This window comes from Corvus moneduloides, chromosome 13 (genome assembly GCF_009650955.1).
Source record: "Corvus moneduloides isolate bCorMon1 chromosome 13, bCorMon1.pri, whole genome shotgun sequence".
Lineage (NCBI taxonomy): Eukaryota > Metazoa > Chordata > Aves > Passeriformes > Corvidae > Corvus > Corvus moneduloides.
Window position 1 is genome coordinate 6940307 of NC_045488.1, and position 27509 is coordinate 6967815.

A 27509-nucleotide genomic window follows, 5' to 3' on the forward strand; every position below is an offset into this window, starting at 1 on the left:
CAGCATCTCTTTGTGTTTCCTTGGGGCTTCTTGTTGAGGTTACAGGGCAGCCCAAGCCTTGCATTAGATTCTCTTTTGCAGAGGCACACTGGCCGTGGCATTTCAGTCCCCAAGGAGAGGCTGTAGCCTGGATTTCTTAGAGCTGGAACACAGCTAGCCTGCCCACTGCCTTTTTGTAATGTGTTTGCCTTAACTGTCCCCCTCAAAGCCATCTTTGTGAGCCAACAATTGGAAAAGTTGGCTGATACCACACTGTCCATTAATTTATTTTTCTTTTTCTCTTACAGTTCAACTCCAACCTCATCTCTGGACCCATATTCCCCCTGCAATAACAACTGTGAATGCCAAACTGATTCCTTCACTCCAGTGTGTGGGGCAGATGGGGTCACATACTTATCTGCCTGCTTTGCTGGCTGCAGCAGCACGGTGAGTGGGCTTTCCTGAGGACCTCTTGCCTGTAGGAACGGTTCTGTGAGCTCAAGTGAGTGAGTTTCATGCGTGTCTGGTACAGACTATCTCATCTACAGCCAGCAGTGGCTGCACCCCCGAAGCTGACCTCACATCTCAGGTGGGCCTGAGCCCCTGTTGTTTTTCACTCTGCTCCATAAATGCCCACTCTTTCTGGCAGCAGGGGCCAGGGTCACCCATGGAGCACGATGGGATCTCACATGCTCCTGCCCTGGTCTTCCTCCTCAGCACAGAAGCAAGGAACATGATAGGAAATCTGCACAAGTGTCCTGTAGCAGAGCACATCCTCTGCAGGAGATTCCTAGCCCAGGAGGGACCAGCTGAGGAACCAGCTTCTCTTTTATCCTGCAGCTCCCTTTCTCCCCTCTTCTCCACCTGCCCATGTTTGCCCTGCCCAATCCTTTTAGTCTTTTTCCTCTTGCTCTTTCCCTGGGTCTGGTTCCTAGACAGTTGTGAGCAGATTCTGGTTTTATTCACCCTTGTGTAAGCTTTCCTTTAATTCCTCTTGCTTCTCTCTCTTTCCTTGCTTTGCTCTGAGGCAGCAGCAAGGGCAGTTGTCAGGGGAGCAGACATTCCATCCAAAGACATTCTGCATTTTTCAGTTCTCTCTATGTAAGAGTTTATTTCCCTCAGAAAACTCTTAAAGACCAAACTATCTCTGTATAAAGAAGATGTGGGGGATATCTTAAAAGTCAGCTTTTTCATTTTTTGCTGCTGAAATGTTAATGTCTTCTGGGTTACACTGAAAATGAGTGCCTGCTGCTCCTGTGGGTGGGACTGGTGGGATTCCTGCTTCCTTGCTCCCTGTGTGGGGCTGTGCCAGGCATGGTGATCACTTCTGTGTGGAGTCTGTGGGAGGTCAGCCTGGTCACAGGGACTGTTTGTGCCTGCAGGGACATCAGTGCTCACCACATGCAATTATCCCTCCATGGCTTCATCTGTCCTCTTCGAGGAGACATCAAACCTCCCTTCCTGCCCTGGAGACAAAGCACATGTGAGTGCTGCTGAGCAGACACTTGCTGCTGGCTGTGCAGCCCTGCCCAGATCACCTGAGGTTGTCCTGCTTAAACATCTTGTCTCCTCCATTCTCTCCCCAGCCTCAGAGATGCAGGCATTCCTTTGAAACACCACAGTTTTGAGCTTTCAGCAGCCCTGCAAGGATCTACATCAGTGTGTGACACATGAAGGTGTTACCTCCTCCCCTCTTCTTCCTCCTGCTCACAATAAGTCAACACCTGAGAAGGGAGCAGGATGATTTTAACAAGGAACCAGCTTGTTTCAGGCACACAGAATTGTGTCTCACCAGTTCACCAAGCCTTCAGCAAGTGTACAGCTGGTGTTAGTCTGTGGCTGGAGCATGGGAGCGATCTCCTCACTGTGCAGTTCAGAGCAAAGCTCTGGCTCCTCTGGAAGGAGCATGGTAATGAAAATTCAGCTCTTCCCCTTCAGTCTGCAGGTGCCTGACCTCCTGCTCTGCAAGAGCAAACCTGTCAGCAAAAAACTCACTCTCCCTCACGCTCTCTCTTACTCATTCCTTCTTATTTGGCCTTTTCGTTGTCATCCTTGGGGTTCTTCTCATCTCTTTGTTTTGTGGGGGTTTTTTGCAGTAACATTTTGAACACAAACAGGTGAAGCAATAGCATCTGCTGGAAAGGGCATTATGAAGAATTATGGACCAGTTTGGCCATGCAATGGCCTTGAGGCAAAGCCAAATTGCCAAACCAAGTTTTAAACCCATAATCCAGGTAATGTCCTGTCTGGAGGGTCTTGTGAACGTTATACGCTTGTGATGAGCCAAGGATTGCTTTTTACTGGGACATAAAATTCTCTGAATGCTTTATTTAACTTTACTACATTGTGCGTTTCTGACTGCTTCCCTTCACTTTTCCTCTGTGAACAATTTCTAAAAGCAATGTGTAGCTCAGTTATTTTTTTCTTCTTCATTCCTTCTCTCATACTGAGGTGATTCCAGAGGTGCACTTATCCAAAAAGCCATAGGTAGTGCTGGTAGGCAGAGCTCTGGCACCCCCAAGAACTTTTCTTTCAAGCCATTCCTGGGAGTGACCCTTGCATACCACATGTTGGACTGTGCATCTTGTTTGTTTGATGCCATTGACTCTCTCAGCATTTTGGCTGGAGACACATGAATTCCAGCCTGGAGTTACTGTGCTGGCACCTCACAGCTTTGCATTGAAGTACCAGCCTGTCCCTTCCCTGTCAGAGCCAGGGCTTAAAAAATGAGTAATTAAAACCATGGGTAATTTGCATGGATAATCACACCAAACTCAGGATGCTGTTAAAGGTGTAAACTCTGCATCTGTGTAGCCTCACAGGCACACAGAAATCTGGGTGTGCAGCTTGCTGGGAAGCAGAAGGTTCTGATAACAAGTGGTTGGATGCAGTGGGATTGCAGACAAGGGGATCTGTAAGAGTTTGGCACAGGTAGCAAAAAGTTGCCTCTCCACAGGACAAAGTTGTAACTCCATCTTTGATGTTGCCTTGTTTGATATCTGTGAGTTGCATACTGTGTCAGTAATAAAAGATCAAAGATCTCCCAGGTAAGGATGAGGTGCAGTGCTAAGCAAGCTGATGTAGTTGGTACAAACCACTCACACTGCTTCGGGCCAGCATCTTGACGCAAAATGGTCAAAAAATTGGAATTGGGGACAAATTTTCAGGCAGTGAAGGTGGGATCTGCCTTGTGCTTTGTAAAAAAATCACCCCGGTGGAGGGAGAATCTGCCCCACCACTGCCCAAAATAGGTACTTTATGTCCCTTGATGAGAAGCCATGGGAAATAAGCACCCAGTTCTGCGTGTTTGCTGTGATGGGAGTTTTGTCCAAGGATATTTCAGTGCAGGTATATACTTTTCCAGACTTACCTGGGTTTTGATCCACAGAGCCGTGTCCAGGCTGGTGGCTAGCAGTGCACTGCAGTACGAGCCAGGAGCTACAAATTCCTGTTGTCTGTGCAAACACCACTTCAGTGGTGCTAACTGTCACCATTCTGGAGCCTTCAGGTGTCAGCTTCTAACAGCACAGGAATTTGTTACATTAATTATTGCTTGCCAGCAGAAAGGCACCTGCATGTCTGCTCCAGCTCTCCTGGAGTTCTGCACCATGGTGTCTCTTGCCCTCTGTGCACTTAGTTGGAAGAAAATGATTTGACTCCTATGCAGAAGAAAGAGATTGGTGTCAGAAAGGTTGGAGTAGTATCCCTGCTGATCCTTATCTTTGAAAGCAGTGAACCAGAAAGTGTGTTTTTGTATGGTCCTAAGGGGACCCCTTTTGCAGAAAAGCAAAGGAATTTCTGCTTGCACATGGTAGAGGGGAAGGGGAGGAGATTTAGCTGCTTTTCAACGTTGTATTTTATGGCATTACTCCTCACACAAACATGTGACCTGCAAACCCAGCGGGTGTATGAAGACAAGCCATGAATCATTTATGACCATTTCATTCTGTATTCGTTAAGGGATTTCTTGGTAGTATTGTGTGCCTTAATTGCACTGACATCCCCCACTCAGAAATTCAGGAAGGCGAGTTGGAAAATAAGAAAAAAAAGTAAATCCTTGAATCTGTGATTGGCAAACAAAGCTTCTCTTCACATCCTGCACTTGGTGGAGAGATCAAAGCAAAATGCAGTCATTCCTCCCTCCTTCTGATCACATATTGATAAAGTTTATCTCGCTTGACTTGAGCTTTTAGCTCAACATAAATCCTTCTGAACCAGATGTCATTTACTAGCCCTGGAGTGCACTGAAGTCCAGCAGTGTCCGTGCTGCCAGGCTGTGGTAGTTCAGCTCGGGGTGAGCTGCAGTGCCCATCGTGGGTGGCGGCTTCCCAGGGTTTGAGGTGCTGGAAGCAGGCTCCGAACCTGCAGCCAAGAACAGGGCTGCAGATTTACCTGCATTTAATGTACTTCAGTCTAACTGCAACAGCCAAGAGGACGGAGGTAAATAAGAAAGTAATTAGAACCATAATGGGGGGGATCTTCCTTGTCACAGAGACACAGATTGTTTCTTTATTCTCCTCCAAAGAGGTATAACTTGGTAATAATTTTGTCACGGTGACATTTATGGGAGAGACTTGAAAGGAGCAGAAGAAAAGGAACAAGCCAAGGGACAGCTTTCCCTTGCTGGCAACATGCGTCAGCTCTGACGCTCCTGAAATTATTTCCAAACCCCCCTCCAACAAGCACTTAGGAGTTATTTAATTGACCATTAGAGGATTAGGCGTTGCTGCTGACAAGCCCTGCTGCAGAGGGCAGCAGTGGAGATCACAGCTCTCCCTTCTCCTGACTCGTTGTGCTCCTCTGCAGAACCTCAGTGGCTGTTCGTGCCTCACCTCGGTCCCTGCCGAAAACGCCACCGTCGTTCCTGGCAAATGCCCCAGCCCTGGGTGCGAAGAGGCCTTCCTGACATTCCTGTGTGTGATGTGTGTCTGCAGCATGATCGGGGCCATGGCGCAGACGCCGTCAGTCATCATCCTCATCAGGTAGGGCTCCAGTCACCATCCTCATCAGCTGGGGCTGCTCTTGGCATGGGATCAGAGCTGGAGGGACTGTAGGGCACGGCCAGGAGCTGCAAGGAGCTGAGGGTCCCACGCAGCTCCTGGCCTCTGCCCTTTACACCGAACTTGCTGTCCCCAGATCCATGATTTCATACTGAGCCTGCATTCAAGCCAATTTCTCCCTAAGCCACTTTTTCACTTTATAGCACCTGGTTTAGCCATGGCGTGGCCCCAGTTCAGAGCCTGCAGTATGGAGTTGCTAGAGAGAAAACAGGAATTGCTCGAGCTCTCCTTTGGTAAAGTGAGGGAGTGAGGTGGAACTGGGCCTGCAAGTGGACAAGATTCCTGCAGGGACATTGCAGAAAATGGTGGCAGGGGTTGTTCTTCTGGGATTAACATGGAAACACAGATGTGCAGTTTCCAATCCAGGAAGCGAGGAAGTTACAGCTGCATCAGGAGAGGGGCAGAATTGCCCCCCTATGTTCTCAGCACATAATGGCTTAGAAAGAGGCTTAGGCTCACCTTTTGAGATGGCCTGAAGACCATAGAAACCACAGAAAAATGAAAAGCTGTGGCAAAGACTAGCTTTGGTGAATACCTCCCTGACTGGAGTTTAACTTCCCTCACCCTGGACCAAGTCCAAGAACATAAGGAACTTGGAAGTCTGAAGGACATGTCTGAGTTAAACCAATGTGAATAGGTGGGCAAAAGTAGCTTATTCAAAGAACTGACCTTGTGTTATTTCCAGACATATGGAACACTTCACCTTATGATATACATATATATATATAAGCTCACATTTATCCAGAATTACTTAGCTGTCCAAGCTGTCACTTACTGAGAATAATAACCAGAGGCATAAATAGCAGATCCATTCTGCTGCCTGGAAAATTCCAATAAAATTCAATCAATAACGTCTGTATTAGAAACACACTCTTGAGTAGATTTTGGACAGAACAGCTCTGTGAGGGCATGTCTCCCTGCCGGATACAAAATGAGATATTCCACCTACTAGTTCATTTCTCTCTTTGCATCTCCGCTAGCTAAAGGGAAATCAAATTCCTCATGATAAATATTGTGACAAAAGCAATTTGAAGTTTGAAGAGTTCTTTGTTCAAGGAAGCTGCCAGCACCTTTAGGATCCTGCATGGAGACATCTTAGTGTTGCCTTCAAATGAGATAAGCCCAGCACCAGCCAGGAAGAAGAATACCAGAGAATAAGGAAAGCAAAGGGAAGGAAGCTGTAGGAAATAAACAATTCACATGTCCTGTTGGGGAAGATGAAACAGGAAAACCTTGGAAATATGATTGCCTGACAAAAGATTTTGGGAATATGAAAACTACAGGCAACATCGAAATGAAAGCCACTTTTGAAATACCAGGTCTTAGTTACTGAACAACTAGAAAACAATGCTATGGCCACTGAAGATAATCCCCTCTTGATGGAACAATACCCTCTGCTTGCAAACAGGTCCAAGGGTCAGAGCAGACCCTACTAGCTCAGCAGAAGGGGTCCAAAGAGTAGTTTTTAGAAGTTAAGATGTAACACTTTATGGTAATATAAGAACTCTTATAGGCTGTATGTAAATGCTATAGGATTTGTATCTTGTATTAGATTGGTTAGTGACAATTAGAATATTCAGTACAGAAGATGATTTATTGTATTGTAACCAGGACTTCAGACACTTCTATTCATTCTCACTTCCATTCTCTCTTCTATTCATTCTCTATTCCTCTCTTCCACTTCTACTCTTACTTCCACTCTTGCTCTTACACCCTCTCTCTCTCTCTCACCTGCTTACTCTCTTGGGCCTGCTCAGAGCTGAGTCTAGCAGCTCTGAGCAGTGCCCCAATACCCACGCCTTTACAATAAACCGACTGTGTCCCAAGACCTGCCTATAGAGATCTCTCCATTCGTCTCCGTCTCCGTCCCGACCGAACCCGCACGTAACCTACAATGTCCAGATTTGTAACTTCACTCAGAATCACTGATAGCTAGCAAATGTACAGGGGAGAGCTCTGAGCTAGATACCACCTCATGCTCTCTTGCAGCTGCCATCTTCCATTGCTTAAAGAAAGTTGTGGCATATCAGTGTGTTCTCGGTGTCCAGAGCAGTGACAAGTGACACTGGCAGCTCCCATAGTCATTTAAAAATGAGCTCAGTGTCTACAAATTAAATGTCTTGTCTAAGCAAGTCACCTGCTGTAGTCGGTGAGGAAAGGAGATGTCTCCAGGTAACAATTTTTACTGCACCCTAAGGTATGGGGATTGACTTTGGTTTTAAATACAGAAAAGTGGATGGAAGGACACCACCACCAATTAAAAACCCACTGTGACTATTTCATGTGGTAATCTATTTTTTCATTAAAATAAACTTTTAATGCTCTGTTTCCTTCATTTCCCACTCAACTGTAGAATCCTATTTGAGCCAAGCCATTAACCACTGGAACATTTTTCCAAGGTTAGATAATTCCTGGCAAAAAGGCTTTATTTAGAGCATGGGGGTCTGCCTGAAAACTGATGAAATTCATCCCAAGGTCACAGGCTTCATGCAGAAGCCATGGCGTGGTCTTACCCATGTGGTATGGCCCATGAGTGTGTGAAAGGAGGGCAGGTGATCAGAATTGTCTTAACTTAAAAGCTCTTGCTGGTTCTGTTTTATCAGTTTTGGCTGATGGCCCTCCAGTGTATTTATACAGAGAACCACCCCTGCCGTGATTGGTTTTTTTAAAGCACCTTTGAAGGATGGCACTTAATGCAGCAGTGGTTGTGTCCATAGCAGAAGACACTGCAAACACTGTCTTCCCAAGATAAAAAAAGTGTCATGCTAAAGTCACTACTGTTGAGCACTTCTCACGGAGAGGCTTGAATCAACAGGCTGAACCTTTTGGCCCACCATCCTGCCTTCCTTCTCTTGTTCTTGCCTGGGGAGTTTCAGAACCAAAAGTTTTCTCTCCCTCCAGTTCTCAACATCTGGAGCCTTGAAAACATGATAGGGAGCTTGTAAACAATGATTTAATGAGATGGGAATTCCATTTTTCCCCATCCAGTGACAAGATTAGCTGTTGTTATTAATGACTTGGCTAATTCCTGAACCTGTCACCAATGCAATTACTTTTGGGGCTGTAGGCAGTTCAGGAGAAGGCAGAAGAAAAGCCCCATTAATGACTTTTTGAAGAGGTGCTGGTGGCATCCTGGCTGACAGCACAGAATGGCCACGGGGTGTGTTAATCAAAGCAGAGCAACAGGAATCGATTTCTCTCTCTCTCTTCTCTCTCCCTCCCTCCTCCTTGCAGAACCGTGAGCCCCGAACTCAAGTCCTACGCTCTGGGGGTGCTTTTCCTGCTGCTCCGGTTGCTAGGTAGGTACAAAAGTTGTATGTCCTTCTCTCCTAACCTTTGCTCCCTCATGGAAGACTCTTTTTTTAACATGAAGAAGTTGATTTCTAGTCCCTGTAGACCTGTCGTTGCCGTGAGTGGGGTCTGACACACTGGGGCCCAAGACCTTTCCATGAAGAATTTCACATCAAGGCTCCTGAAGGCACTTTCCCTGCTATTTTGTTGTGCTAATGGAAGAAAATGCAGTGTTGCATGAGAAATGACTGATTCTCCCATGGTCCCACACAACCAGTTTCTCTTCTGTAGCTGTAACTAACGTGTCAGCAGCTTGCAGAATTATTGCTGTATTGCATATTGCTGAGGTAGAGGGATATGGATTTTCACCCTCCTTTGAGGGACAGGACCTGTGTTACATGGTGGGTTTGCCCCTTCCTTTGGGTGTCACAGAAAGGAAACCAGGAAAATGAGACAGGCTGAGTCCTTGTATCCTCCTGTGGGTTAATATCCCATTAAAATGCACATGGCTCCTCCTCCTGACCAGTATGTGCTTCTCAGGTATGAATTAAAGGGAACACACCAGGCTGTTGTTCACATGCTGCTTGTTTCTGGGTGGAGTTTTTCTCTCCTCTGGAAGAGGTGGCTCCTATTTTTAAGCTCTTTTATTTCAGCTCATTAGTCTCAGTGATTCAGGGATGCTCTGATCCGTCATTGTGTGGGTCCATCTCACGCCCAGGGTTTCTGCATGTTGTGGGAGTGGAATTTACTTTTTTTAGCAGGGCACAGGGAGCACCTTCCCTGCATAGCTCCCTTGGTCCCAAAGGAATGAGCTGGAGACTAAAGTACCATCTCTTAGGCTACAGCAAGACACTGGCAAGTACAGGACCGAAAATCCAGCAGTACCAGACATTGCTTTGAATAAGTTATCTCATTTTTTAACTTACTTTTTTAACACCTTATTCCCTGTTAGCTGAACAGGAAATGATGCTCCCAGACCAGTTTACAAAGCCAATTAGATGCCCATTGGTTTTGGTGCAGTACCTGCAGTCATACAAAAAGCTCCATCAAGTTAACTTACCCAGAGCTCAGATAACTCAAAGGGAAGTTTCTGGGATGACCTGGGTCAGCTGTGGTTCAAACCTTGCAAATGCAGCATTTTCTTTAGCTGCTGGTGCTGCTCCTCATGGATTTTGGCCTGTCTTCAGCTCTGACTGGCTGGATGTGGAGTGTCAGCAGGCAAGTGTGCAAGGGGGATGGCTGTGGGCTGTTGTTTCCAAAGGAAAAATACTTAAGGGGAGAGATTTTTCTCTTTCGTTTCTTCCTTTCAAAAGAGAGAAGCCTCTCAAGGATAGCAGCATCCTGAATTCCTCTAAAACCAGGCTCAGACATGTATGCTTAAGTTGAACAAATTTCTTCTTTTCATTCCAGTAAAGAAGCTGTAGTGAGACTTTAAACTCAAATCTTTATATGTTGCTCTGTCACTATGGGATTCCCATGAAATAAGACAATACATCCTGCAGCATATCAGCAAGGTAGCTGGAACGCACAGAAAATGAAGAGAAAGATACTTTTCCATGTGAGCAAAGGTACCCAAATTGTGCCCCTATCAACCTGAGGTTTGAGAATAGCTTTACTGATTTATTTTAAAAGCTTTTCAGTTCACCTTTAAGCTTTGACTTAAGAAGACAGTGGTAATAGCTGCTTCTCAAACCAAAGGAGAGAATTAAATGGAAGAGCTATGAGACCCGAAGGTGCAATAGTAGCTAATAGATTTCAGTAAGACAGAAGCACCTTTTTTTATGCAGCCCTACAGTTTCTGCAATGAAATATATATATATATACACATATATATAGCAGAAATTTTTGCAACACTTTGCAGTAAGAGGTAGAACATGATTGACTCTCTCTAATATTCACTGTAATAACATGAAACATGACTGAATTCTCCTGGTATCCTCCTGCATGTATTATCTTATTTTATAGGAACTCTGCTGTGAGAGGGCAGCTTAACAATGTCTCCATATAAAAGCATTACTGCAGTTTCCCAGAGAAGAGAGTAAAGCAGTGCCATTGGAGCCAAAGGTTTGGAATGGAATTGTCTGGAATGGCAAAGAGTTTCAGGCCTTTAAGATCCTGGGTGCATCACTTTTTGGGTGGTGTTCACTGTGCATCCTAGAAGAGCCTCTGCTTATCAAGGCACTTCCTTAGGTTTCTTTCCTACAAGCTGATGTTGTTTGCCTCTTATTTTAACATAACAAAACCCCACAGTGTTCCAGGAGGAGTTTCTGGTGTGTAGTGCAACCCCTCAGCTCCCGTGTCTCAGGAGTTCTGGGCACCAAGTCACTCCTGTGAGTCTCTTGTCCTCTCCTCTGCTAAAACAACCTGAAATACTCACTGGTTGCTAAAGTTTTTCACATCCACATCCATGCCTGCATTCACATGGGAGTAGCTTTGCAGTTCAAGGGAAATAAGTCCTTTCTCAAGTCTTATGAGGAGCACTTTCCAGGCCAAATTGTCGTGGACACCAGGCAGGCCAGCTGAAGCCAGCAGGTGGGGATGGCAGCTCTCTCTGAAGTTCAGCCTGCACGTCTCCAAAGCTTTGTGTCAACATGTCTCAGAGTGTTAACAAGTAGGGGCTCTCAACTCAAAATTATGATCCAAATGCGGTTTTCTGCTATTCCAGAAAGAAGGTGGCTCCTCAGTCACTGCCACATTTGGGTGCTACCCCTGAGGTGCCATCCAGCAGCACTGGGCACACAAACTGCAGTCAGCAGCACAGCCTCTTGCTTGTTTGTGGCAGGAGCCCAGCTGAATTTTTAAAATCCAGGTTGAGTGTGCATTTATTCACAGGTTTCAACAAAAAAAGCATCTTTTAACTTAGGAGCAGAACCAGCCCAGCCTGGAATTTCCAGTCATTGAAATGATGAACAAAGAGCTGATGCTGATATTTTTTTCCAGAACGTAGACATGTTTTTAGATATGATGACTGAGACTAGTATTTCTAACAAACAGATTGTCTTGCTTCTTTATCATCTGGTTTATTTACTACATTTGTGCTATTAATGACTGGTTAAAATGAGCACCAAAAGCCCATATAGCCTTTCTTAATTCCTGCATTTATCAACGTAAAGGAAGATCAAACAAAATCTGCACAGCCCCAGTCATCAACAAAATAAAATAAAGAGATCTCAGTTACCACAGGGAAACAGTGAAGACAGCCAATTTATTTGTAGTCTTAGGATACATGTCATGAATGTCACTACTTTGCTCGTGACAAGCTGAAGGAAGGTATCTTCTTTAAGCCTGGAAATCCAAGTTAATGATGAAACTGGATCCAAGATTAAACACTCTCTTGTCTAAAAACTGCAGTCCTTGTGTCTGCTTTCACAGGTATTTATAGAGTCTCAGTCATCACAGCACCTAGACGGATGCATTGATACTGTCAGGGGGGTGTTGTGCCTGCCTGCTGTTGGATTTCAGTAGATGCAATGCTCCTGTGTCTTAACCCACAGCAGTGACTTTATCAGTCAGGGGTTTTTTCAGGGTTTATTTGCTTCTAGCCTCTGCCCATAAATACAGCAGAAGGTAGAGAAATGGTTACATTATGTAGAATGTTCACATTTTCTTCCCAGTGCTGCACACTCGGTGCACGTGCGCTGGCTGGGGAGTCTCGAGCTGGAACGTGGATGTCCTAATCGCCATCAGGCTAATGGGAAATGGGGGCTTGCTGCAGTGTCCCTGTGGGATGGGGAAAAGTAGAGAAGAAAAACACTGCATTTATTAGTTAAAGGAGACTGGAGTGATTATTTTGCTTTAAGATTGCAGCTCTGCTGCAAACTATGATTGAGGAACAGTCATTGGTAGTCAGCTGCAATGGCTGTGGGAGAGTCCTGCTGTGATATTTCATTTAATGGCACTCTGAAATTTTCCCTTCTTTTCAGAGGGCATCTTTGACATCTATTAGAGGCTATTGTTTCTTCTCCTTAGACCCAGAGGAAAGCTTTTGCTATGTCAGGGTACAGTCCAGAACTGGATCTCAGTGCCCCAGCTGTTTAGGTGCTTGAGTGTTGTGAGATCCTTCAGGTGAACACCCTAAAGTGCAGAATTGCCAGTGTTTAAACAGAGAGTGAGCTGCAAGACTGTCCTCCTCCTCCTCTTTCATTCACCCCTCCACTTAGTCTCATTAGGCAAACAAGAAGCTTAATAAAAGCCGCTCAAACTTGAATAAGATCCTTGCTGCGTGTTGATATCAGCAGGAATCTCTTCTGTAGACATTAAGTCCAAGCTAAAAGCTCATCCACAGACTTCATTTAGGCTGATGTAGAACTTTAAAAATTAGAATCACAGGCTGCAGCTGGCACTATTAACCTTGATAAAGTACTCTCTTTCCACTCACTGCAGTCACGTCTTCTGTCTTTATCACAGGGATCATAAAAGCATGATTTGTCTCTCTTATTTTGGCAGGTTTTATCCCACCTCCGCTGATCTTCGGGGCCGGGATTGACTCCACGTGTCTGTTCTGGAGCACGTTCTGTGGCGAGCAAGGAGCCTGCGCTCTGTACGACAACGTGGTCTACAGATACCTGTATGTCAGCATTGCTATCGCCCTCAAGTCCTTTGCATTCATCCTGTACACAACCACCTGGCAGTGCTTGAGGAAAAACTATAAAAGATACATCAAGAACCACGAAGGTGGTCTCAGCACTAGTGAGTTTTTTGCCTCTACTCTCACCCTAGACAATCTGGGGCGGGACTCGGTGCCCCAAAATCAACCACATAGGACAAAATTTATCTATAACCTTGAAGATCATGAGTGGTGTGAAAATATGGAGTCTGTTTTATAGTGACTGTGGAGGGGTGAACTATATTAATAATACAAGGGTCCTTTTTAATAAAAACAAGGAGAGAGCACGAATGAAAGAAGAAACACAACTGCAAAACAGCAACGGCAACACAGGAAACTTTTGTCTTTTTCTCAAAGTCAGACCCAGCCAGGATTCTTGAGAACAGCATCTTTCAGTGGGATCACTTGTGACATCCTGCAGGGTGATGTAGAAAGCAGGGAGCCCTTGTGGCTGGGTACCAGCCCTTTTGATGACAGTACGAGCTTCCAAGGAGGGCATCTGCAGAGGTTCACCGGAGAGCTCGGCACAGGCTTGGGCACGAGGCATAGAGAAAGCCAGGTGATAACAGCAAGGTGATAACAGCAATAGGTTTTTCCCAGTTGAGATGAGGTGTGTGGAGCCCTGCAGGGTTGGCCAGGCTGGGTGCTGCTCCAACCTGCTGTGTCTGCGATGGCGAAGAGGGAGCGGTGCTGGAGTCCTTCCACCAGTCACACTCTGTCACCAGCCACGAGTCCACGATAAATACCTTGAAAGCTGCTGGAAACCTTCCCGGTGGCGAGCACTGCTGTCAGGGGTATCCAAGTCCTTCCAGCCCAGGCTTATTCGCAGATTGCAGCTTTGTGGCTGTCTGTGAATAGCTGCGCTCAAATCTCAAACCCAGTAGAGTTCAAGACATTTGCTCACACTTGCCAAACGTGCTGTCATTTTTAAAGGGGGATGAGTTCCAAATACTTATCTGTGTAGTCCTCTAATAAGATGTTTTTTAAAATTATTTTCAAATCTATGTTAACCCTTAAATCGCTGACACTTTTCCATGAGGAGGATTTATTTATGCTAGTTTGGGAAAGGATCCTGTTTAATTCACCCAAACGTGATGTGACCCAAGGGGTTTGTTTAATCCTCTGCATTTTTATCCATACGCCTTCATTCTAATATGCTACCAAGCCAATGAAGACACATAATATGTTTTTAAAAAAGAGAATGAATGCACTGTGTCTCTATAAAAACAATTGTCAGTTGGAGAATTATAGATAATATGATGATTTACATAATATAGTTTTTTCATATTCTATGTGACTCAGTGAATACATATATATGTGGAGAGGCTGTTTATGTTCTCTCCAGTTTTTAAAGATATATATATATATAATTTGCAATCTAGAAATTGTGTGGTGGATGTTTTCTTTAAAGTAAGTGTGTGTGTGTGTGCGTGTGTGTGTGTGTATGTACAAGATGAGAGGGATACTGACCTTAATCCTTCAACCCTCACAATTGGTATTTTACTTTTCACCTGAGCAATTCCACTTTCAGTGGAAGCTGTGTGAGGAAGATGGAATAATCTCCTCTCCTGTATGCCGCATTTTGCTCTTACACGTGGGAATAGTTTTCCTCTGGAAGGCTGGGTAATGGGAGCAGAGGCTGGCCAGCACTGAGCAATTCAAACTTCCATTCAGCTCCCCACAAAGCATCCATGCAGGAGCAGATTTGGCTTGGCTCTTGCAATGCAGTTTTACCTAAACCTGCAGAAACCGTGGGGAAACTTTCATCTGATTACAAGAAGCGTGGGGGTCAGACTTACTTTGCATGCATATTTTTGTTTTCCAAAACATTCCTGCTGGGAAGCAATACAAATTGGTGGCATTTGATGAGTTTTTCCCCAGGAACCAGACTTGTTTCTGATGGACTAAATGTCAGAAGGGTTTTAAGGGTTAGCATCATAATTAAAAGTTCCTTTTCTGTGTGAATTTTGAAGCTGTTGTGGACTTGAGGATGTTTAGAGAAGTAACCTGGCATGTTGAGTCAAATGCTGGGTGTCACTTCCACACAGGTGGCAGAGGGGCTGATCTTCCCCAAGTCCTTGTCCATTGCTGGCGGTGGACACCCCAGAGCTGGCACAATTACAGAGGGTTAATAATTCACCACTCATGTTCAGCACCTTTTTAGCAGACTTTGCTCTTATCCAGGCTTTGCAACATGGGTGTGGTGCATCAAACTGCTCCCACCTGACTGACTTTACATGTGTGTTTGTAATTTATGCACAGAATTACATGTTCAGCAACAATAAGGGCAGGAAAAAAGGGTGTATCAAATAAACTCCACTGTGCCAAATACTCGACAAATGTTGTAACTGCAGATATTTAATTCCTGTGTTTCAGCCATGTTAAGAATCACTCAATTGATGAAGGAGTTTAAGGAAAAAAAAAGTATTAAGCTATGCAGTGCCATTGTTGTGTTGGGTGGTAAATGATGCTTTTTAGACCATTACATGGGTTTAGTATATCCTGTCTGCTAAAATAGAGATACTGCATCCATAAAACAATGAATTCAAAAAAGGCACAGGGTGCATAACTGTCTCATAAAATATATATAATTGTCAAGTATAAGCCTTTGAAATCATTCTATACAGTTCTCTTCATTCTGCAGATTTATTACTTAGACTGCTGTCTTTGCAAATGTTAGCTCATAATTTTATACTCTACACACACTTTCAGACTAGAACACAAATGTCACAGAATAGAACCTTTCTAAAAGCCTGATTGCTTGAAATTTCATAACCCCTTTCACAATTTCATGATTTTCCCCTCTGAAAGTCCAAGGTGAAGGAGAATAGCATGCTGATTGACATGAGGTAAAACAAACTCCCAGCATTCTCAAGCTGTGGTTTGTTGGTACAGTCAAAAGTCCCCCTTGACTGGCGTTATAGAAACAGGGCACATAACATTTTCTATTTTATTTTTCTTTACCTTTTTCATTTGTTCTCTTAGTTTGTGTGGGAGATGCAGTTGAATGAGGTTACTTAGTTATTTTTAAGCTGCAACTTGGAACTCCTGCATGATTGTTATTTTATTTCTTTTGGTAATGGAACTTTTGAAAAGCTTTCCCCCCCGCCCCCAATGCCACGCTTTTTTTTTCCCTGGTTAGGTCTGATGCCTGCATTGCGAAGGGTTTTGCTGTCAGTGCTTTGGTACTGATTTAAGAACGGAGCTTTAGTTTAAAGAAAATACACAGACCAAACCCTTCATCCACACCAGCAGGCATTTTGGGTTCAGAACCACAAGCCATTTTTGCCTGAAACCCAATTTTTGTTATAGAAGAACAAATGAAGGGTGTCAGACATCCTTCTGCTTCCCAAATGGCGTTATGGGCCTTCACCTGTCAGCACTTCACCCCCATCCTGCAACTGCCTTAACCGTGCAGGAAGCTTAAAAACAAGGATGGAGTTAGAAAGATGCCCATTCCCAGGAACAGAAACGGGGGCATGGTCTGAGCTGTGTGGTCCAGATCCAATGGTGGATATTGTTCGTTCATATTCAAGGGCATTGAAATTCAGGGGTTTGTTGAGGCCTCAGTCTCAGCAGAAATGTTATTCTGGTGTTTCCAAGCACTGTGTTCCTGCGTGGCTGTCTGCTAAGGAATGGGACGTTTGGAAAAACAAACTTGAGATTCAGCAGTCTCTCTGGGATTGACCAGTTGCCTTGCATGACTTCAGGTTGGGGTTTCCTTTCCCTTGCACAGATCCCACTTTGGCATAGCCCCAGTGGAATCAAAAGGGGACCCCAATCTAAACCTGGTGCAGATGACACTGGAATAATTTTCTTTGCATCCTTGTTAACAAGGTGATGCATTTCCAGAAGCTTTTTTCAATACATATAGAAATCATCCATTTTTCTGGCTTTGCCCAGCACATCTTGGATGTAGAGTGGGACTGAAAAGTCCATCACTTGAATTATCACTTGAATATCACAAACCTTCCATCCTTGGCAATTCAGCTAACAGTGACCTTCCTCTGCCATTCCCCTGTGAGATGCACTGAACTCCTCAGTGCTGCTATTGTTAATTGTGGTTGGGTCTCACCCTGCTCAGAAGGTGAGAAGAGAAAGATGCAGAGAGGAATTAGCTTCCATTATCTGAGTTAGCTACGCTTCAAAATGCTTCCAAATTGAACTGATGGTCTGCAGACATTTGGAAAGTGATTGGAGTATTTCCAAATGGCTGAGATGCATTGACTTCTTTTTCCTGGCAAAAAAAAAAAAAAAATTTAAATTAAGGGAATGAATGAGATTTGGACCCTCTCCTATCCCCATCAGAGTTTTGTGTTCATCACATTGCAGTGGAGGCAATGTGCTTAAGGTTCACCTTTGTGTCTCAGACAGACTCACATTTTTTCTCAGTAAGTGAGGTCCTGGGACACAGAAAGGCAACTCCATCTCACAACCAGCAGTTTCACTCCACAGCCAACCCACAACAACCTGAACCCTACCAGCACTGTGAAGCTTTAGCCCCCGAGTCAGCCACAGTTGTTGCTGCCATGTGAGAATTTGTCTCAGCTGGGTGTGTTGGGCTTGGTATTTTCTTCAGACTTGGGCGTTCTTGGTGTGATGTTTGCTTTATTCTTGGCAGGTGATGTGGGGAGTTGTCAGTGTAAAAGACACATGCAGATGCTTCACTGGACTGATGTGATAACAGCTTTGTTCTTTATTCACAAGGGTTTCCAGACTTACTCCTGCTCTGCCTTTAAACGCCGCTGTGCTCATCTATCCCCCTAATTTCATGTGAACTGTGTTTGCAGACAGGAGCAGGTTTGTTGTTGTTCTCTCTCTAGATCTGATTAATATGTGCAAAGCTCTCAAGCTTCCTGTGCACAGGGCAGAGCACCCCTGATTACAAGAAGTAATACTGACCTGCTCCCGTTTGCATTAGAGGTTCTGGCTTTTCTTACCTAAATCTGGGTTCACCTCTCCCAGCATCCCACACTGCTGCTGTGACTCACCTATTTTGTTGGCAGCCAAGCTAATTGCTGGGAACATAGGTAGCAGTTTATTAAGATGGGAACCTTTGGTGTGAGCCAGGTTCAGCCATGGTTATCTGGTTGAGATTGATCCAAGGCAGAAAGAACATTGTAACTGAGCCACTCGGTGTCCCTGAAAGGATTATCCACCCTTCTGTGCTCCTGGATAGCCCTACCTCCACCAGACCCATGGTTTGTGGGTGTTTCTTCCAAACTGACCATCAGCTTCCTTTCTCCAGCCACAGTTCTTCCTTCCCCTGATGACAAAGCACAGCTTGGCTATACCAAGCCAATACAAGGTAGCAAGAATTACTGAGTGGCATTTAAATTTGCCTGGGATGCCAGCAGGTCTCACTTAGTTTTACGTATGTTCAAAATATTATCATTTGTTCTGCTTATGTACCCTAAATCTATAACTTCTAGGCTGCAAACGATGTTTTCTATTATTCCATTGACATTTCTAGCTAATCTGAGTCTTAATACAATTGCTTTGCTGAAAAACGGCCTTTCAGCAGTTCTTAGACATGAGGTACTTCTTTATTAAGTAGTGATGCCAAGTAAAGTCTTTGGCCATTGTCTGTTCCCTGACTCCAGGGGAGCAGAGGGAAGCTCTGCCTGCTCAGATGCAATACTGCTGTTTCCTGGGGCAGAGTTTGAACATGGACTGCTTTTCTTTCATCTTCAGTCTTGCCACAGCTGCTTGGCTCTGAGCTGCTTGGTTCCAGAAGGACACAGGGAATTCAGGAGAAGCCATGTGGATGCAATCCATTTAGATGGCTGCAAAAGTAGGACTTTAGGATGTTTGTAGTGTTTATGTTGTTTTGCTTGTCAAAGCTTTGCTTCAGTCTGTATTTGTTTGATGAATGGAGTGACCCCAGGGAATGGGGTCTTTGGGATGGGACGAGTTTGTGATGTTTCCCCCACTTTATATTTGGATTCAGTGTGGCAGAGCAGGGTGTTAAACCCTAAAAAGGAAAAGATTTGTCATACCCTGAACAGTTTGTAGTGCTGGACTTATTCTACACAAAGTTGGTGTCTGCATATGGCAGAAAGCAATAAGAAATTTGTTGGCTCCAACTCAGCAAATAATTTATAGCAACTTCATGAATGAATTTTCCCTTTTATTTCTTCCTTGCAACTTGCTGAGAAAACCAAGAAAATGCCTCCAGTGTATTTGCAAGGTCGTTTCTGCATATCATCTGTGGTCTGGAGGAGTTGGAAAAGCTTTCTTGTAATTCATACACAGGGATTTGTTCTGGATGGACATAAGACTCACAGGGGATATTTCTGCTCCTTGAGTTACCTAGGCTGGAATTTTCTCATTAGTAAAAATATTTAGTTCAAAAATACGTGATTAGGAATTGAGTAAGAGGATCCTTGCTCGGTGCCAGTGGGCTGAGCGCCGCTGGACACGCAGTGCTCCAGGACAGCCAAAGTGCTGGCTTCCAACTCCCAGTCCACTTTCCAGGAACATTCTCTCACAGATGCTTGAAATTCTCAGCCTCTCCCAGTGTTCCTACCGGTTAATGCACTCATTTGAGTAATTACTGAGAGCAAACACCAGAAGGGTATGAACCCTGACAAAACCAGATGGGTATTGAGGTGAAGCAGGTGGTGTAAATTTTATTTGCGATGTTTGCACAGCTCTTGGATCAGAAGCAGAAACCTCTCGGGCATCAAGAGAGTTGCATATGGCCTAACATATCTTAGTTCTTCCCAACTGAATTGCCCGTGGGTGGGACAGCAAAAGGCCTCTTCCCCTGCCACGGGTATCTCAGCTCCCGAAAGCCGTGTACTCTGACATCGCACAAGTACCAGTGCATTTACCCCTCAGTGCAAACAGTGCTATATTTTTGGTGCCTCACAACTCTAACTGTGAACTTGAAAGGAAGAAATGAGCCCTGTTCTTCACCCGTGACGCTTCCTGCCTGATCAGAGGAGGGAGATGATCCCTCTTGGAGGCTCACAGCTGTTTTCCTAAAGTCTTACTGCAGCACGACCAAACGGTGCTCTGTGATCACGGGTGGCCTATTCCCTGTGCTAGGGGTCTGCAGCTCAGCCACAGCCCCACGTTGCCTTCATGGTGTTTTGGTGCAAAGCGTGGTGAGGAGGCTGCACATGACTGCCCCTGACAAGTGCTAAGGGCTGCCAGTGGTCTGTGACCACCAAAGTTTTGGAGTCTCCGTGTTAATGTATGAAAGCAGCTTCCCTCACCTGCTTTTGGGAAGGAGCCATCCCAGAGCAGGTTCAGAGGGAAACTGGAGCAGCGCTGGGACCGCACAACAGGGAGCTCTTGGTTCACTTTGGTACCACATCCGTAGGGAGGAGGGGGTGGGATGGAGCAGGGGAAGAGCTGTGACCTTCTAAAACCCATAGTGCCTACCACTGCAAATGGAACGCTGTGTTGTATTATATTATACGTGACTACCATGTAAATCTAGTACAATAAACGTGGTGTTCGTTAGGATTTTGATACAAGTCAAATGCAGTCTGCAGAAATGTTTTTTTCCCTGCTGTATGTACTTATATCACATTCCAGGCACGGGGACATTTGGAGTCATGTGAGCTAGCAGTGCATAAATGGCAATAGATGGGGCATGTTTGCAGTAAGGCTGTTTTTAAATTCCTTTTGCCCTGTGCAGATGAGACACACGAGCACCATCTGAAATCAGAGGGGAGGGAGTGGGGGCAGTTGACACAGGCAGGAGGAGAGCAGCTCTGGATGTGGTGTGTGAGCAGAAGCGACTGCCCAGCCAGTCCTTGGCCATGCCTCATGCATGGTGGAGAAACAGCGAGGTTTTGGTTTGGCTGATCTCTCTTTGCTTGTTTTCCTCCTGCAGGGGTTGACCAGCAGCACATGCCCTGCCTGTGTAACCTGGTTATCCCCCACCCCTGACAGCCCTTAATGGCAGCTACAGATGAGCAAACTTGAGAGCTTAAAATTCAAGGCAGATTGGGAAAGAAGTTCTGTTCTTTAACCAGCTGGCTCCTCTGTGTCTCTGGCAGAGATTGAGGGGCTTGGGGTTTTAGCTAATAAGAATATTAGGAACTTACTTTGTTCCTTAACCCACTCCCTTATCCATCCTTCTCTTTCTCTGTGGTGTAAATAAAGAAAATAATGCATTTTCATGAGGCAGGCCTGCCATGTGCCCTCCAAATCCTGATGCATCTCTCAGCAGGGTTGTTGGTGGGAGTTTCTCTGGGCTTCAGAAGCTCAGGACTTCTCTGACAAGTGCTTGCAGCTGGTGTGTGGATGTAATCTTCCATCAGTGCATGGAGGGTGCTTCCACACTGGTTGTCTTGTTGGAGAACAAGACCACCGCATGCGGTTTGTCACAGCTGTGGTTCAAACCTCACCTGCAGAGCCCTGGCTGTGGCAAGATCCACAGCACTGGAGGAGTTATTTACCTGCCTCTGTACCAGACCAGTCTGTGGTGTTTGTCCCTCATACCATTGCTGTCCTTCACAGTCACCTGGGCAGAGCAGCATTTGTGGGTTGTGGAGAAGGTTCTTCCTGCACAGAGCATCTCCACCAATAGTCTGGAGCGGTGCGTGGGACCTGCATGAGCCCATGTGCCACTGCCCCTGCCTCGGGCTGGGGGTCACTGTTTTCCTGCAGTGCCCGAGGGAAAGTGGGCCTCAGAAAGGTCTTTGAACTGTGCTGGTTTGACTGCTGGTAATTTTTCAGATGTTTAGCAACACTTCCAAAGTAAACCAAAACCTGGTTTGGAAAAGGAAATGTTTCAATGTACAATTGACTTTAAAGAAAAAGAAAAAAAAGAGAAAAAAAGAAAGAGAAGCCACATGCTCGATATATTTTGAGTACTGTGTTCTGTATTTTTGCAGCTTATATTTTCCAGATGAGCAGTTTAGAAATATGTGATGTGAAATACATACTGTAAGTTTGCTGTAAATGATATTAAAAACACTATTTTCATTCTTGTCCTGTCTCACTGGATGATCTCTTTGGTTCCCCCAGGCTGGCTGGCTGGGCTGGTGTTCTGACTGTCCCAGAAAGTTTTCAGTCTCAGTAAAAGCAGGGTTGAGAGTTCAGGTTGGAGGTTCTGATGCTGACGTTGAAAGATTGCTAGAAATGACAGTGAGGGTGACTGTGTTCTGTGCATGTGCAGTGCCTTCAGAGGGGAGGTCCAGTGAAGCAGTGGTTGTGACAGAGAAGGTTAAGCAGGTTTGGGGGAAGGGTAAGATGAAGTCTAATTAATGGAGAAAGGAAGGAGAGAACAAGGGCATCCTAGATTCTTGAACGACAGAGGAACTTGAACACCTGGAAGACACTAAAATGAGGAGGAGCTCAGAAGGAACATGATTTGGGCAGGAAAATGCTGGATGTGTTAGGGGTGATGAATGTGTCTCACACTCTTTGAGTCAGTTCAGCTGTGGAGAAAAAAAAAAACAGCTTTTAGCGGCAATAGCAACAGCTGAGTGAAGTGGCTCAGCCCTGCTGTGCACCCTGAGCCCTTGCAGCTGCAGAAGCTTCTCCATCTCCATTAATGCTCCCACTGCTGTGGGATCAGGCCGAGAGGACGACACATTGCTGAGGATTCAGCGACACACACTCCACTTGTTCCAGCTGCTGTACTGGTCAGAATAAAAGTAAGCACTTCTTTGACCCATTATTTTTAAATGTTTCAAATCTGGTGTATCATAGGGTAGTTTTCTCCTGAGCTTCTACAAAATGATGTTAAATAAGGCAATTGCATTCCAACTGAGTTGAATATTCAGTTATTCCTTGTTTGTTCCATTTTTCATCCTTCCCTGTTCTAATTCTCTCTTCTGGAAGGCAGTGAGCAAAACAAAGATTAAAAGTCAGAAAAAAAAAATCACACCAAAAAAAAACAACAAAAAAACACCACCAATTTTGTTGCACACGAGTTGAATCCAACCACTGTTTCTTTGAATTCACTTTCCAACAACAAGAGCTTTGGAGAATAGTTCAGGAGGAATGAGGGAGGAAGGCTGGGAAAAAAATGTTTTGTTAAATGTTGAAAGCGAAGAATCTTTTATTTATTTCACTTCATTGCTTTCCCTCAGCCCAGCTCCTGGTAGTGTTGAGGTTTGTGCAAGCTCCCTCTGAAGGAATCGTTCCTGTTTGGTCTGCTGTCCATTCCTGGCTGGTCCCCACTGTCCCCCACAGTGGGTGAACCAGCACACATCACACCCAGCATTTCAGGGCCTCCCTTCAGCCGTCCTAGACCTTTCATTTTTGCTGCTACCTCTGACAGAATCTGGTTAATTGGGTATTTACCGAGCTGAATTCTGTTGTGGATGCAGATTATTAACCTTTATGTCACCCAGAAGATATTACACCTGGTAAAGTTAATGTTTTGAGACTGGGAGGCTAATGTGTCAGTGCTCAGCCCTCCCTAATTAGCAACAGGGCCCTGTGTGGCTGTGCTGTGAGCCCTGCTTTAATTAGAAAGGACTCACAGATGGGTCACATCAACAGCATCAGTTTACCTGCCTCCTTCAACCTTCTCTGATCTTTCTCCTCCTTGGTGTCCCAGGACCTTGGGTAAATCTTGATGTTATTGTGCCCACCCCAGGCCATCCTGAGCTGGATCTAAGGCAGTGACCGGTGGTGAATTCTGGGGAGCTCCAAGTGGAGAAGGTTGTGGTGTTCAGGCAGTGTGCTCCACAGGAGATCTTAGCTCTGCACCACGTTTGCTCAGCTCCCAAAGCTTTAGATGATCTGTGTGCTCCTGAGCTGGCTGAGTGGCCTGGAGGAGCTGTGAGGGCTTGGGAGAACCTGTTTTGGTTTTGGGTTGTGGTGTTCCCTCGGTTGTGTGTGACTGCAAAGAGCAGTCCGGTGGTGCAGAGTGGAGAATGTTGGATGGATAAAACACATCCTTAGGATTGTGACTCTGTACCACAAACCTTCTTTGAAGAGCCTTGCTCAGCCAGCCAGAGAAGAGGGACGGATCCCATGTTGTTCACAGCAGGGCAAAGTTAGGTGTTTCTGTGTTCCTGTCACTCCTGTGATAGATGTGTGTCCTTCCACACAAATGCCTTTGGCTATGCAGGCAAAATGCAAAACCAAACTGCTACATACAGCCAGTCAGAATATTCCCTGTGAGGGAATTACGACTTTTTGTGGGAATATCTCCATTTCAATGCTATTTCATTCAAACAAAAGCTCACAGTATCTTGTTGAAATTGGAGCATTTCAAGTTTTCTTTGGGAAGCTGTAGCTTGAATTCTCTCAGCATATAAAATAAATTGGAATATTTGGGCTTTTATCAAAATGAAATATTTTGATTGCCTTCAAGCAATATTTTCTGCTTAACGTTACACTTCTGTGGAAATTCTGAAATTCAGTGTTTTGTTCTATTTTGAAACACAAGTGCACATAAACCTTCTGGAACTTTTCACAGATGCCTCTTTGCCAATCCAGACCCCACCAGAAAAATACTTTGAGTGCCTGACTGGCCTAGTGGTCGCCTGGGGCATGGTAGCAGACACAGCTGCTGTGAGGGAATGCAGGAGCACCCAGTCACCCAGCAGAAGGCCATGCTCTGGCCAGGCAGTGTGAGGATGAATCCTATAAGCAATTAAAGGTTTATCCATTGCTCAGTTTCCTTTTTCCATTGATCCAGCCTTTGAGAGAATAACTAATGTATTTAAAAATCAAAGCTAATGGTGCACTTTTTCCTGTTAGCTTGAGGCCAACATTGGTTTTAAAATTGGCTTTGTGGCTGCTCTTTTGCAAATTTGCATCTTCCCTTCCTGGTCCTCCCAGCAGGGGATGGGAAGATGCTTGAGCAGGGCTCATCCTCAGACTGGCAGCACCATGTTCAGGGGCTGAGCCTGCTCGTGTCCCACTGCCTTTGAGCACAGGCTGCAGAGCTCCAGCCTGGATTTTTCAGAATGCAGAGTTCTCTGTAGGAGAACCCTTATTTTAGGAGTGAAAATCCATAAAGCTGAAGGGCAGCTGTAGAAATAGGGTGTTTTTACTGGTCTTGTAGGTGTGAAAGAGCTGCTTGAGGAGAACAAAGTGCAGCTCAGGGGAGTTTGCTCCCTGCCTGAGGTCCATGGGGCCGGCTGGGTGTTGTGAACATTAGCTCAGCACAAGGACCTTGCTGGCTGCCACGGTGCTTTTCTGCAGAGCCAGTCCTCCATCTCTCAGGCTGTTTAGTCCATTAGTCACCTTGCTGGCCTTAAATAAAGGAATTTGAGGTCTTCATTAAAAGCCTTGAGCCTGGGAAGCTGAAGCTCAGCAGAGGGCCCATTTTCACCTTTAGGAGATGGCCAGAAAGAATAAAAATGGTCTCATTATACAGCAAGTTAGGAAAATTTCTGCTGAGAGATGGGAGAGCAGAGGGGATGGAAATTTTTATCTTATTCTTGGGTGGACTCGGGATGGCAGTGAGGAGTGAACGTGCCCCAAATGCTGCAGGGTGGCCTGTGCAAAATGAGCAGAGGTCCTCAGGCTGCTGCCAGCAGATGAGTAGAGAAAGTCAGCAAGCAGAAATCTAGGAGTCTAAGAAATCCTTGGGATGGAATGGAGCCTCATCCTGATTGTCTGTCTTTGAGATGGCTTCTGGAATTAAACTTACCTCTCCAACCCTCCCTTTGCATGCAGGAAGAAAGGGACTGCTGAGCCAGTGATATGAATGATTGATATGGTGATGTGTTTGTGGCAGCCCTTAGACAATGCTGAATGCTACCCTTCCCCTTAGATTAATTAGGAATGCTTTCACCTGAAATCCTGGAGACCTTTTCCTGCAAGCCTTGGGTGTATACAAAGCATATCTTCACCATTCAGGACATATACTAATTCCCCACTGAAAACAGCACTCATCCAGTGCCAACACCCACACAACTTACAAATGTGTCTGGAAAGGAGCAGAGCAGCTTGAGAAACATCTAGACTTCTGGATGAAGCCAGAATATTTTCTTGAAATGACAAGTTTTTTAATTTATTTTACTTTTTTCCAGTATTGTGGAAACATGCTGCTGGACCACAAATGCCTCTGAAGATACAGAAGAGGGTGCTGAGCTGCAAACCAAAACCTGCTCAGCAGAGGAACACTCTTTGTAGCTAAAGATAAGGTTTTAGGGAACCCTCTTTGCCCTTGTGTTACTTCTAATCCGTTTCACTGCGGGTCATAAAGCCTGGTGTGCTGAGTTTTTCAAGTGCCATTAGTTTATGGGCTTGTTAACAGAAAGGATTTTGTTGGTCTTTCATGGTCTGAATCTCATTGAACCGGAGATCCCTTGGTGTAATTTTGATGGCAGGGGAGAATCAGGTTAATAACATTTAGGATCATCTTTCAGAAAATATTATTTGAGCTTGTTCCCTTTTCCTTCCCTCTTTTCCCTGCTCTCTTATTGCCATTGTTAGCTACCTGGTGTCACTGTAGCTGTATTTATGTGGTCATAGTTTGGGTTAAAGCTTTAGAAACATGTAGGGCAGCCACCTTCTGGGGGCTGTGTTCAGAAGAAGGAGCCTGCTAGAAGCATGTTTATTTGTTTTTGCATGTGTATCTCCATACGAAGCTGCAGATGGGAATGCGAGGGTGTTTAAAAGCCAGGGGAGAAAAAAACAAGTTAGAATTTTAAAGCATTGTTAGAGCACAGCAGGCCCAGTGATAGTGGAGATGTGAGACAATAAAAGGGTGAATCAGTTAATTAGGATGTTTAGTTAATGTACTGCTACAGTCAAAACTCTTCTGCTGGCAGTGCTGCCTTCCAGCGTGAACAGAGGAATTGTGAGACCTGAAGAGGACAAGTGTGTTGTGTGGGTTGGAAATAAAGCTCTGTTTCAGCAAGGGCAGGAAAAAATATCCAGAGGAAAGCCTTCAACAGAGAGTGTAGCTTCCAGGAGAACTAGAGTTTGTGGGTAGCTCTTGATCCACATCATACATTCTGTCTTGCACTTTTCATAATGCTACTGCTGCTGAAGAAGCCTTTTGATGGTTAAAACTCAGAGACAGCCTGGCCTGGCATCATTCACCTTTTAGCTCTTTTCCAGTTTTCTAGGTAAGTGCAAACAAGGCTGCAGTGCACCAGGAAGAAAAGTTTTGGGCTATTCCTGGGGAAAGCAGTCTTAGAACCTACTGCCTGCTTTCATTCATCTCCTTTCTCGTAGGAGAGAGCAGAGACCTTGCTGATTTCAGTAAGACATTTCTCTTACAAGGTAGCAACCTTTGCAGCAGCCTGTGTTTTGATGGGACATTCTTAAGATCTAATGCACAGACACCTAAAACCTCTCCTTTCTTTAGAGAGGTGAAAATGAGGTTTTGCCTTCCGGAAGCTGTGTCTAACTAAACAACCTATTGACTTGCCTGCTACAAGGCGTCTGCTTTCTCAGGATGTATTAAACATGACAGACACTCCTCTAGTCCCCAGAAAATGCAGCATTAACCATGTCTGTGCACTGCTTCTGCTGCAGGATGCTCTTCCCCATGAACAAACTGACATGAAGGAGCAGAGAGATGCTGTAGCTACACAGACGAGATAAATAGGTCAAAAATAAATGCTTTTGAGAACAGAGTAAATGACTTTGCTCTCATCCATGCTCCCTCACACACCACCAACTCATCAATA

At 45.0% G+C, this 27509-nt stretch overlaps 1 protein-coding gene across 1 annotated transcript in view; it reads left to right on the forward strand.

Moving 5' to 3' along the window:
* SLCO3A1 (solute carrier organic anion transporter family member 3A1) overlaps positions 1–21887 on the forward strand; it is a 138146-nt gene extending 116259 nt beyond the window's left edge. The window contains exons 7-10 of the mRNA XM_032122688.1: positions 288–426; positions 4786–4961; positions 8274–8338; positions 12777–21887. Coding sequence (XP_031978579.1) covers positions 288–426; positions 4786–4961; positions 8274–8338; positions 12777–13156 — 760 coding nt within the window. The 3' untranslated portion in view covers positions 13157–21887. The remainder of the gene's footprint in view (positions 1–287; positions 427–4785; positions 4962–8273; positions 8339–12776) is intronic.
* Positions 21888–27509: the final 5622 nt, after the last annotated feature.